Raw genomic sequence first — 12,958 nt, forward strand, 5'->3', positions numbered from 1 at the left:
GCATAGGATTGTGTCCTAAGAAGTGCGGGCACGACAACAGCAATTAAAGAATTAATTATTGTCACATGTTTTTCTAGAAGGAATGCCCTTAGACAGACAAAAGCTTATAGAATTATCACTATCAACCATAGAAGAGCTCATCTACTATAAGTGAATAATGTAGGAGTGAAATCTGTGTATAGGATGCACACTCATATTGAATGCTATGTGTGAATAACTGCACGAGAGAGCAAAGGAACAATCTATGCTCATATGTCCATGTAATGAAACATTGAGACCACCCCTATAGTCTCAATGGCTATATCTTCCTGCTAGGTGTTGAATGCTGCTGGCTGGAGCACAATAGCAGGGCAGCCGCTGCCTTCTTTTCTGCTTGTGGCTTTCCCATTAGCTTCTGGACAGCTTGTGTGGGGAACCTTTGGCCTGGTCCAGCCACGTTTTTCAGTGTTCTTATAGGCTCACTGTTTGTGATGGATATTGATGAATCCATATTCTAATTCATATTAAAGACAAACAGTTTTAAATGTTAGTTATCCTTGCCATGTCTAAACCTAAAGACATGCCAGGGCTACAATCCAAAACAAATGTTCATGTTCTACATAATTTTGATTGACCTCTTTAGGTGTTATTTCAAAAGAGTGATGGGGATTTTCCAAAAAAGTCAAATGGGAAAAATTCCCAGTGTTCTAAATGTTATCTGATTTAGCCTGTTTAACTCATTTTTACTTCCCAGCACACACATTTCCTCACACAAAATATCATAGATTTTAACAGAACTTAGAGTGTAAACCATATCCATTTTATGTGCAGTATAAATATTTCCATTTTTTTACCAATAGCTACAACATATTTGAACTGAAATATTTGCTTAGAGGGGAAATTAAATTAACATTAAATTCAACAGTATTGTTGAAATGTTATATTCAAACATATTCATAGCTTTATGGGGACATTATTTTATTGGAATATGAGTAAAATGTAAAGGCAGTAGCATATACTTCCTAATGTTAGCACATACTTAGTATATACTTACATTAGCATATACTTTCTGAGAGAGCCTCAGCTTTTGGGAAGTATAAAAATGAAACAAATATGTTTATATTTAACATAAAATGACTACTTCTGAAGAATATTGCTTTCTGTACTTGTTTTGGTTTTGGTTTAAATATACTGCCCCATTCCCATAAGCTCTGGACAGTTTGTAACAACTTAAACAAAAATTTAGATTAAGAACAAGCCTATTAAATAAAACTAACTGTGGGAAGGGCGGTTGGAAGAGATATGTCTTTAACTCTCTCTTGAAGGTAGCAATATGGGATATCTGAAGAATGTTTCAGTTTAGGGGTGACCACTGAGAAAGTCTTCTGGGTGGCCGACATTTAATCTCTCAGAAACAAAGTTCAGAAGATTATCCACAAAGGCAAGGACACTTCTGAAGGTATTTTGGGCTTCAGCCATTAAAAGTAATTACTAAAACCTTGCAGTCCATCTGGAAACCTCTTGGCAGCCAATAGAGAGACTTCCATGTAAATGGTCTTGGTCTCTGTCTCTCTCATATGCAATATTTGGTAAAATTATATTTAGTGTATATACCCAGAAAGCTGATGTGCCGACACCTGAATTTTCTTTTGCTGAAGCAACACCTGGAGCTTCACTCGCTTCCTGCGCTGCTTATCAGTTCTATTTCAAGTTGAGAAAAATCTGACTCAGAGTAAGTAGTTGAGCTTTCTAGTTCATTAAAAGATGGATGTGAGTAGATGGGCCACAGGTTGCTGTTGAACTCATATCCTGCTTGTGGGATCCCATGGGAAACTAGTTAGCGGGTCTGAACCTGCTCAGAATTGTTTATGATTTTAACAGTGATTATGATCCTTACTTCCATTTTCCTTCAGCAGGGCAAGGATGATAGCAATAGAGGGCAAATAGGCCATGAATAGGTCTGGTTCAGATTCAGCCAGGAGTCAGCTGCATCCTGCACAGGAAAGGGTTGCCATAGCTCATTGTTCAGTGTCCCAGTGGGCAACTTAGCTCAAGGGTTTGTCAGTGCTCACCTTAGCCCATGGTTAACCCATCTAACATGCAGATTGCAGAACAATAGCTCAGACAAAACTATGGAATAAATACAAGCATAGAAGGTGTGGAAAAGTTTCCATGAAAACATAGAGCACCACATCACTCCTTACAAATAAACTTATTTAATTCCACCAATAATTAGGTGTGCACTAGTAAAGGTGCCCAGGCTGTTTTCAAGGGCAGAACCATGTCTGTGTTAAATTAGTCTAACCTGCATGCTTAACTGTGGCAAGGTACAATTTTTCTAGTCAGGATCATAGTTACGTACCATCCTAAGCTGCCAAATGGCACTTTTGAGTATAGTGCAAAGTCCAAAAGAAACCCCAAGCCACAGATGTGGTCTTTAATGAGAGTATAAGACTGGTCATATCCCCCCTGCTGAGCAGTACTTGCTAATGTCTTGGCTAGATTAAGTTCGGTTGGTTCATTCATCTCAAAATTGTTGCTAGCATTTGTTCAGGAGTACTAGGGCAGATGGAAGAGGCAGAAATTGCTGCATGTTATCTGCATATTGATTACATCCTACTCCAAGTTTCCAGATGACTACTTCTTCCTCAGAGATTTTACTTAGATGTTGGCGTAGCATGGGGAGAAAATGCAGCATCATGTTCCCCTGACCCAATGCAGCAATGCAGTCCAGAAGAATAATATTGGCAGTGGAAAACCTGGAGGGTTGCATTCCTACTGGTCCCATCTTGTTTTCATGATATGTTATCCACCAGCCTGTTTCTGTTTCAAAAACAGGCTGGAATAGATAATCTATATAAATTAGATTATAAAATTGTATTTATTAGATTATACATCAACATAATCAGTATCCTCTGTTGCCATTGACAATTTAGAGGCCACTGCCTTCTCCAGTGCCTTTTGAGAGAAGTTTGACTTTGCAATAATTGTCATAGATCATTGGGGTCAGAGTTGATTTCTGCAGCAACATTAGCTGCCTCTTTAAGGGGGCAGCCCTCTTTCTTGGAGGCATTAATAATCTCCAAGATGACACAATCAGTCATTAGAAATCAATGAGAATGGATGGAACTGCTTGCTTGCAAAACTAGACATGAATGTATGGGCTTGCAGTTATGAAATGGAAAATTTGAAAATATTACATGGGCAAACACATTTCAGTTAATTTAGAATTGGAGCATGAGCCAAATTACTCATGATCATGTTGTCCTTTCTTAATGGCCATTAGGTGCAAGCTGCCATTTTGTTTTCTGATACATCCACCACATACTGGGGGGAAATAGTGCTCAACAGTAAAGGGACATTTTCCCAGAAGTATCTCTATGTATGATTTACCATGCCCAGACTGAGCTCTGCTGATTTACTATTGCTAGTGAAAAGCAAGCAGCAAGTTTTGCCACCCAAACAATGCTAAATTCTGGGCAAAAGTTCATTATTTTAATTTAGAAATCTATTTCTGGACTGGGATTATAAAATTATTCCTAATAGCTACAGATCATTTTAAAAAATTGATAATAGCTGTAATTTTATTGTAAAAATTCTTTAGTCAACATTTGTACAGAAGTTTGGTTTGAACAACATGAGATTGTCACGCCACTTATTATTTTAGGGATAGATAACAGATGTATTAAACAGGAAATAATTACATGTTTCAAAGTCTGTCTCATACAGAGACTACAAAATTAGAACAGCCTGTTTTATTTTAATGTTTTGCTGACACCTGCTGGCATATGAAGGCAATACTGTTGCTCAAAGATCTAAGGATTATTTGGTTATTATTTTGCAAATAAAATTGTCTAAGTAATGCTTTGCGCTTGGTCTGTTAAATAAATTCTCTTTAATTGGACAAAGCATTGCAACCTTGTCAGCTTACTAAGTGGCACAAGCTTACAGTATACCATTATTATGAACTTGGAAAAAAGTTGGGATTAGACTAAGGAGAAAGATGCATTTGGTCTCGAAAATGTGAAGGTTCTGGCTAACACACACCTTCTTAAAGCACTCTCATTGTTTGTGTACTTTGTACAGATCGCCAGGACCTTGAAGAACCATCAAAAGTAGATGAACTACAGGAGCCATTGCTTGAAGCTCTCAAAATATACATCAGAAAGAGAAGACCCAACAAACCTCATATGTTTCCAAAGATCTTAATGAAAATCACAGATCTACGCAGTATCAGTGCAAAAGGTAAGCTGCACCTCCACTATACCCTGTGTGTTTCTATTTCTGTGTGTGTTCTGACAAGAACAAATAGAAGGGAATCATATATGCTTGAAATAATGAAGGGCTGAGAACTCAATGTTAGAATTCTTCATAAGTAGGAAAAAGTTGATGCCAAGTTTAATTCCCCAGTCTAACCTCCGTAGAGTTGTCCTTTGGCTCCTATACGCAACAATTAAGTCCCTTGACCTACCCATGAATACACTGTTTTGCTTTGCAGTTCAGGCACTGATGTATTTGTCATATTTTTAGTGCAAAGTAGATATACAAATAGAAATATGCATATATCCCTGGGAATACATATCCCAAATAAGTCCCTTTAAACATAGACACACTATCTTAAAAATAACTTTCCACTTGATTCTGATCTACCATTATTTCCAATTCTTTATTTGCTAACACTCCAGTCTTGCCTAAATTACCAGTGTGCAGCTAAGCAAACACACTATTCAGCACATAACAGTGTAATAGTTCCCCAGGGATGGAGGGCTATTATAGACCCTGGCATGCCTTAGCTGTAGCAAATATTGTTCCCTCTCATATGCCCTCAATAAATGCTGAGTGTTCACACTTGCTTGACAAGAATGCTTAAGCCACAACCAGTAAGTACCTTCATTTCCAAAGCTAATCTGTTTCAGAGATCTCAGCGCCAGTGTCCTGTTACCCTTGTTGAGTTCTCTATAGCACTTAAAAATTATTCTTGATTTGTTCAGATATGGTATTGTTTGATCACATTGAGTTCCACATAAGTACACAGGGCTAACAGTTTGTATTTTCATGCTAACATGTTTTTTTCAGGCTTCATATATTATTTTGCTTTATTACAAGGGAAGTAATTCTAACGTGTGCCAGTGGTCCAGCTGTGTGCTGTGTAATAGGGAATGCCTGCCAGTTTGCAGGGGTCGGTCTCTCGTTAATATAGAAGTCACCTTAAGCGTTTCACCAGTTTGAGAAATTTGCCATAGGCTACTACTAGAGAGTAGTATTTGCCAAACCCACAGTAACTGTTCAGTGTGCCTGCAGTGTGTCACCGTGGGTTTCATCTTCTCTTATGGGCTCTTGATCTTCTATAGCAGCTCCTTAGAGGATGCCATAACTGTATACTCAAAAACGCTGTGTGCAAAGTTCCTACTTCCCAATTAACTGTACAGATAGTTCTGCACCAGTAATCATTTCACTATAGTTAAGCTACTTTTAATGTTTTGTATGGTATTATTTGAACAGCAGTCCCGTTTACCCAAATATTATAGCAACCAAGTGCTTAATCAGCTTAAGCACTCCTAACTCCATATTGGATTGTGTTCAGAGTATTACAGGTCCCTCACACCATTGTCTACTCAACGGGAAATTTTGTCTGTGTTGCTAACTTTGGCATTTGCTGACAGCTCTATGAAAAGAAACAAAACGTAAGAATCACTGGCTTCTTCAGTGACAAAATTCTTCCACTGCCAACCTTGGATTGCTCTGTGACTGATCTTTAGCTGAATTCTCCATTATTGTCTGGCTTCAAGCACTGAAAACAAAGAAATAGCTTAAGTAGTAAAGGATATGACTTCCCTTCTTACAATTTTATGCCTGTGCTTACTTCCTTTCAATAAAGTACACAGCAAACACTTGGCATGACCACATTATGTGTATACAGCTTTAATTTTTGCAGATTTAGGCTGCAGTGCTACTTACCTGGGAGCATGAGCCATTTCATGTAGTGGGACTATTAACAGACATAGTGCTGTATTGTAGAGTAGAATTAAGATAAATAATGCCTACACTTAGGGCCTGGCTCACTTGTAGTCAGCCCAATATTACCTTTTGGATGTCCAGAGAAGCAAGGGGTACAGTAACCCAACTTAATGTATGTCTGAAGGATATAGAAGACGTGCTTCCAAAATTACCAAATTTTCAGCTTTAAAATTACCAACACAGTAACTGTCTCATGATTGCACTCTTTAAAAAGCCTGTCCTGTTGTAGCAAGTAGGTGCTGATTGACAGCTGTGGCTGGACAGGAGGAGGTCCCTGTGGGATAAACATTGCTACTTTTTTATCCTTCTAGCCAGATCCAGAGCTACTCCAGGCCAAGAGAATGTATTTTCTGGGTTCTGTTTTTTTCTCATAGATGATTTTCTTACCTCAAGAAAGCCGTACTGGACAAATTTAAAAAGTATTAAATTCCCGTTTCTATTGGTCTCTTTAAAGGTGCTGAACGTGTTATTACACTGAAAATGGAAATTCCTGGATCTATGCCACCTCTTATCCAGGAAATGTTGGAGAATTCTGAAGGACATGAACCACTGACACCAAGCTCAACTGGGACTACAGCAGAACACAGTCCTAGCATCTCCCCAAGCTCAGTGGATAACAGCAGTGTCAGCCAATCCCCACTGATGCAATAAGACATTATCCAACTATGTCCTTAACACTTTATATACAAGGATGAGATGCAAGAATTGTCTTTACGGCTGATTATTTTCTGGACTGATACAAATACACCTACACTGAAATCCAACCAGGACCAAGAACTGTTCATATGGATATACATGTACATGTGCTTGTGTATTTATATGCACACACATACATGTTCACACAGAGAGACAGATGCCTTGCAGCTTAGAAACCTGCATAAACTTTTGAAATGATAAATCAGCTACTTTATGAAATGAGAAACTAGTTAAGCCTCAGTTATTTCCTCTGAATGTCCAAGACTGCAAGGTGAGAAGGTAGATCTCAAGGCAGAGGTTAAAATTATGGTTATACCATTTCAGATGAATTTGTACATACAAATATATGGGCCTGTACTTTCTATACTGGATGTTCAGTGCTTTCCTTTTTTTTTTCTTGCATACATGAAATGATACAGACATCAGACCTATAAAATGGACTACTTACATGTCCAGATAAAGTTCTGAAAGAGACATTCTAATTAGTTAGGACAAAATTGTGTCATTGCTCTTTTTTATGGCCTGAGTTTGTATTTCCCTTTTTTCCCCCAGCAGAAAAAGATACAAAGAAATTCACTGCACTAGCAGAAAAACTTCTGTGTAAGTGTAACTGCCAGATCAGTTAGTTGGATGTAATTTGTTCCACTATTGATGTCACTTTAAAACTTACAAATGGGTTTATTACTTGGTTGATTCTCTCCATTTAGAAATACTAAATTTTTACTTCAATTATAGCCTTCAAGGCAGAAACACTTTCCAGCGTTACAATGTTTTTTTGTTTACTTGTTCACAGAGTTTAGGAAACTTCATAGGATAATGACCAGGCATACTCACTACCTCTGAATTGGTGACACTAGTGAAAAACAAATCTTGAGAAACTGTCCCGGCCCCACAATCCTCCTCTCTGACACCAAGGGGCTGTCACTAGAATATCCAAAAGCAGAGGAGAGAATCTGCCTCTATGGCTTTGTTAATCAACATAAAACAGAGTGAAAAATGTGGTAGAGTGGTTACAATTTTTTTAAAAGTGTCAGTTTCTTAGGTTTCATTTAAAAGCACTAGTGGTTTTTTTTATATATTCTAGCAAGTCTGTGATGTACTTTCACTGGCTCTTTGTACATTGAGATTGTTTAACAATGCTTTCTATGTTCATATACTGTTTACCTTTTTCCATGGAATCTCCTGGCAAAGAATAAAATATATTTATTTTAACCATGTGTAAAAAAAGTTTTTAAGTCTAAGCCTCCACACACAATGACATTGTTTTGTACTTTTTTAATGTTTAAACTTCATTTCAAAAAGCAGGTTTGCAGTTTGCAACCATGACAGTTAAAATGTGTGCTTTTGCACAGCTTTCTAGAACATTTCTACAAGCCGGTCAGACAAATACATGACATTTCATGAGTAAAAAAGAGCATAAAACTGTAGGTGTAAGAACAAAATGTTAAAATGCCTACACACAATAATAAAAACCATCACTTACATCATCACATAAAATAAGTCAAATGTACAAAAAGTTTGCGACAGAAAGGGACAAAAGGACAACATAAGATATTTGTTGGAACTTTGTGTGCTCGTTGGGCACTTAATTAAACATAGCAAAGTCATCATCTTCATCAGATTCTGCAAAATATTTTACTTCTTTTCTAGCCCGACCAGTTCGTGGCCTGGAGGCTGTCTCAGAGGTAAAGTCTGATGGGAAGATGTCTACATCCGAGTCCTGGTCAAAGGAGGCCTTCTTCAGCTTCTGTTTTTAAAGATTTTTAAAAAAGTTTTTGATAACAAAAATGGCACATGCACAATTTTATTTTAGAATTGCTTTATCTGTTTTATAAAAGCCCAAGTAATTTTTAAAAATGCCTATTTAAAACTACTACACTGCACTTAACCCTAACTCTAGGGATGTATGAGAAATTCAGTTCATTCTAAGTCAGAATTTACCCAATTCACAGCTTCTGGACTGAATGCTGACACAATCTGGTCAAAATCTGTATATTTCCAAGTGCAGACTGTAATTCACAAACCAAAATAATACATTTGATAGCATGTGTACATTTGAAAATACAGCTTTGAACAATGCACAAATTCAGTTAGTCAATGGAAGAATGTATATAGTTCAAAGATGCACACAACTGGAGTTCAAAGATGCACACAACACACGAATGCCCATGTAAAATGAAAAAAAAATCTTATAATTTGATAGGTAGCTGAATCAAAGAAATTGCAGATGGAATTCAGAGAGTTTCGCCAAACTTGAATTTTGAATAACTTTGATTTGAGAAATTCCTGGGGCTCAACTCCCCGGAGTCTGCGCTACTTTGTCATAGCCCTGTGTCTGGTGCCCTCTGGTGAGTATGCCCAGTGTTTGCAGGCCACTTGACAGAAATCAGTCCCCACATGCACAAGCACCTTCCTTCTCCATGCAGATGCAGCAGCCTGTTTCTACTGCTGCGCCTCACATGGAAAAAGGTGGTCTGCACAGGCTCCCCAGGAATGGAGGCCCACATGACCACGGCCCAAGCAGCATCCCTCTTCCATGCCATGCTCAGCAACACTGCCGCACGTGATATGGAAGGAGGTTGCTGGTCGTACCACCTTTGCTCCCTCAGTATTCACAGACTTCCTCTTTGCTCAGCTGCTTTGCAAAAATGGGACAAGAACAAGAGAAAGTCCACAAAGGCTACAGGGATGGATTCTGGCCAGTTTTGACCCCCAAGCCTAGCTCTGATGCACATTCCTAACACCCACCCACTCTTGCAAAACTAAGATTACGCTGTCCAGGCAGATTATTATTTCATATTGCTGCAATGATAGCAGTAACCATTAACAATAATTAACAGAAATTACCTTATTTGTTGTTGACTTGGATGATTTCTTCACTGGGTTATATTCACCTTCATTTTCAGAACCAGACGCTTTCCTTTTCTTCGCTCCCCTGCCTTTTCCTACTAAAATATTTAAGAAAATACTATCAGTCATTCTTACATGTTCCAGAATATTGAGTATCTGAAAGGTTTTTTTTTAATAGTTTTAATAGAATGCTGAAATTTCACAGTGGAAATATTTGACTTATATAATCCTTTACAGGAATTCTATTTATATACATGCAATAATAAAGTCCCATTAGAATCAAGGTTCCCTGATAATCAGGGCAACTACTTGTTATCAGGCACCAACCTAATATCAGTAAAATGCTGCCTATTAACTTGTTTTATCCTACTAGAAAAACTCAGGCAGAAATTTCTACTACATACTCAGCCTTCCATATTTATTTGCAAAATGAAAGTGAATGCTTGATAGCAAGTATAATCAAAATATTTTACAACCAAAATTTAATTTCAACCAGGGAACATAAATATTCCCAAGCTGCAATGTCCAAGGTTTTGTTTTGTTTTTGATCAGAACCAGTGCATGGTCTTGATGCTGGAGTAAATAAGGGCCAATAAAAAAGAGCCAATCTGAACAAGACATGAGTACTGGGCTTGCCTAACCAGCTTAGTGTGGATCACCTTATTTTGAAGGTTTACAGTATGGGAGGTTCTCAGGGATCCAACTGGGTTACTGCAAACACAGCCAACCTCGTTCTGGAGTCCTTGTTACCATGTTAAGATGGTAAAATAGCAGCAATGAGAGTGGATAGTTGCCGTGCTGATAATCCCTGTTACGGATCATACTGTACTTTGGGGGCATTCTTAGATCCAACTTTCTTAGATGGGCAGCTGCCCTTAAGAAGACGACAGAATTCAAGCTGTGGTGGAATACTAGAGTCAATACTGAGAAGTATCGTCAGATTTATGCATATTACGACTGGGTTAAAGGATCCACTAGTTGCCTATTGCCCAGTTCAAGGTACTGATACTTAAAAGCCCTGCATGGCTTGGAACCCAAATACCTGAAAAAGCATCTCTTTCTGTATCAACCTGTCCATCTCTTTCTATATCCACCAGTCTATCTCAACCTGTCCAACTGCCCAAGGCCTTTCCTGGGGTACAATAAAGGTAAAAGGTAAAGGTTTCCCCTTGACATTAAGTCCAGTTGTGCCTGACTCTAGGGGGCGGTGCTCATCTCCGTTTCCTAGCCGAGGGAGCCAGCGTTTGTCCACAGACAGTCTCCATGATCATGTGGCCAGCATGACTAAACACCGAAGTGTACAGAACACAGTTTCCTGCCCACCAAAGTGGTACCTTTTTATCTACTTGCATCTGCATGCTTTCCAACTGCAAGGTTGGCAGGAGCTGGGACGGAGCAATGGGAACTCACTCTGTTGTGCATATTTGAACTGGCGACCTTTCGACCAACCAGCCCAGCAGCAGCGGTACAGACGGCTGATTTCAGTCATCTAAATATTTTTCCCCCTCCTGACAATGAGCAGATGTTGAGGCATCACTGCGATTCTTTGGAGAGCAGTGGTGTTTCACTCCTCCTGTTGCTGTCCCCCTGCAGCTCCAAAGATCATCTTCCAGTTTTGAAAAGAACCATGCCAACCACAGAAGTGAAGGGAGGGTCCACTAACGTTGGAGTCCACTAACATAGGATGACATCCTTAAGCAGCTTGCTGTAAAAAGTATTTTTTGCCAGTATCAAATTTTAACACTGGGAAGTGCACCAGGGCAGGGAAGGGCTGCCTTACAACCATAAAGGATTCCAAAAGCCAGGTTATCTGAAGAACTGCCTCCTCCCACTTAGACACTGCAATCATTTTCTGAGGCTCATATAGGTACCCCTAACAAAGGTGGGGTGGCTAATAAAGAGAGGGCCTTAGTGCTAACACTCATTTATGAAACACCCCAGAGTGTTTTATCTAAGTTATTGGGGGGGGGGGTGCCAATTTTTAGTTTCTTCCAGGCTTTCCAATCTTAATTATATTTTAGTATTTTTAGATCTGTCATACTAACTCTATTGTCTACTGTGGTTTTATTTTGTTGTTGTTATAATTTTGCTATATTTTATTTTAATAATATATTTAACATTATACAATTATAAATTTTACTTGAAAACCACAGTCAAAATATTTGTTATTGAACTGTATATAGATACTGAAAATAAACACACACCTGTACCAGATAAAACAAGTGCTACTAACTTGCAACCCCCTGCCACTTTCCACCTGACATGCAAAGCCAACCCAATTAAATGTGAGAAAAAGAAAAAACCCCAGAAACTTCTATATTGATACTGCTAACTCAAGAGACGTACAAGAATGGATTTTCTTTTTACCTTTGGGAGTTACAGCCTTCTTTGGAATGCCAAACTCTGATTCTGAATCAGAGTTTATTATTTGCATCTTCTTGGGCTTAGGAGGTCTTTTCGGCTTAGACGAAGCCTCTGATGGCAGTTTTGCTGCTAATTAAATCGATATTAAATTATCACGGATACAATTCTCCTGACAAAATGCAACACCCACACACAGGGATCCCCACAGGAATCACTCTTTCATGCCCTACATCTTAGGAAATTTAAATATAATGGAGAGTAAGAGACCAATGTCTGTCTCCCATATTCTACTGTAGAGTAGATACTGACTATATTTATATCCTGCTTTTTCATCTTACAAGGAAACAAAGGTCTCAATTGTGACATGGAAGGTACAAACAGACCTACCATTTCCAATGACATTTGCTTTAGTTGACATTTTAAATCAGCAAATTCAGATACTTGCCTTTTTTACTGACTACTGTTTTACTTGAAAGCTTCTCTGTTTGTTTCTGGGTAAATGTGGATGAGAAAACTGGAGCAGAATCTTCCTCATCACTGTCAAATTTTGATGTATCTATTCAGCACAAAAATTTTAACACGTTACACATACCCACAGAACATCTTTCTCACAGTTTTTTTGAAACCTATACTTTTCAGTTCCCACATGAAACAATAAAAGCCTACATCAAACCACAAGGATGCTAAAAAAAACAACTGAACTGTGCTATAGTCCAAAGTTTGCCAGCATCCATTTAAATGTAAGTATATATAGTTTACAGCTTTCATGGACAATCTCTTTGTGCCTAGCATAGATGGCAGATGCAAAATCAGTACTTGTGCAGTGCAGCTGTTAGTACTTCGCTTAGCATGTACAACTGCCTGCTGCATTACACTGCAAGTTTTTCTGCCTTGTGACCAGTCAGCATAATTCAGGATAGTCAATATGTGAGTTCCCCTCTTTTTTTCCTCCCTGCAAAGGTCACTTTTCATGAACTTCAAAATGGCAACTCTTTAAAAGTGCTGAAATAATACAATGTAGTGGCCTTCACTTGTCTACCACCTTTTAAAA

At 38.4% G+C, this 12,958-nt stretch overlaps 2 protein-coding genes across 5 annotated transcripts in view; one reads left to right on the plus strand and one right to left on the minus strand.

The window, feature by feature from the left end:
* RARB (retinoic acid receptor beta) overlaps positions 1-6,648 on the plus strand; it is a 108,733-nt gene extending 102,085 nt beyond the window's left edge. Inside the window, exons 7-8 of the mRNA XM_044449429.1 lie at positions 4,066-4,224; positions 6,452-6,648. Coding sequence (XP_044305364.1) covers positions 4,066-4,224; positions 6,452-6,648 — 356 coding nt within the window. The remainder of the gene's footprint in view (positions 1-4,065; positions 4,225-6,451) is intronic.
* Positions 6,649-7,953: 1,305 nt separating this feature from the next.
* TOP2B (DNA topoisomerase II beta) overlaps positions 7,954-12,958 on the minus strand; it is a 52,439-nt gene continuing 47,434 nt past the window's right edge. For 2 of the 4 annotated variants that reach the window (XM_044449425.1, XM_044449427.1), the window contains exons 33-36: positions 12,353-12,463; positions 11,911-12,036; positions 9,541-9,641; positions 7,954-8,440 (exon numbers count right to left, since the gene is read on the minus strand). In XM_044449425.1, coding sequence (XP_044305360.1) covers positions 8,279-8,440; positions 9,541-9,641; positions 11,911-12,036; positions 12,353-12,463 — 500 coding nt within the window. In that variant the 3' untranslated portion in view covers positions 7,954-8,278. Of the gene's footprint in view, positions 8,441-9,540; positions 9,642-10,926; positions 11,249-11,910; positions 12,037-12,352; positions 12,464-12,958 lie in introns of those variants that run through there. The other 2 variants (XM_044449426.1, XM_044449428.1) reach the window with 2 other exon arrangements.

The sequence above is a fragment of the Varanus komodoensis genome, unplaced genomic scaffold, assembly GCF_004798865.1.
Source record: "Varanus komodoensis strain SLA01 unplaced genomic scaffold, ASM479886v1 scaffold58, whole genome shotgun sequence".
Lineage (NCBI taxonomy): Eukaryota > Metazoa > Chordata > Lepidosauria > Squamata > Varanidae > Varanus > Varanus komodoensis.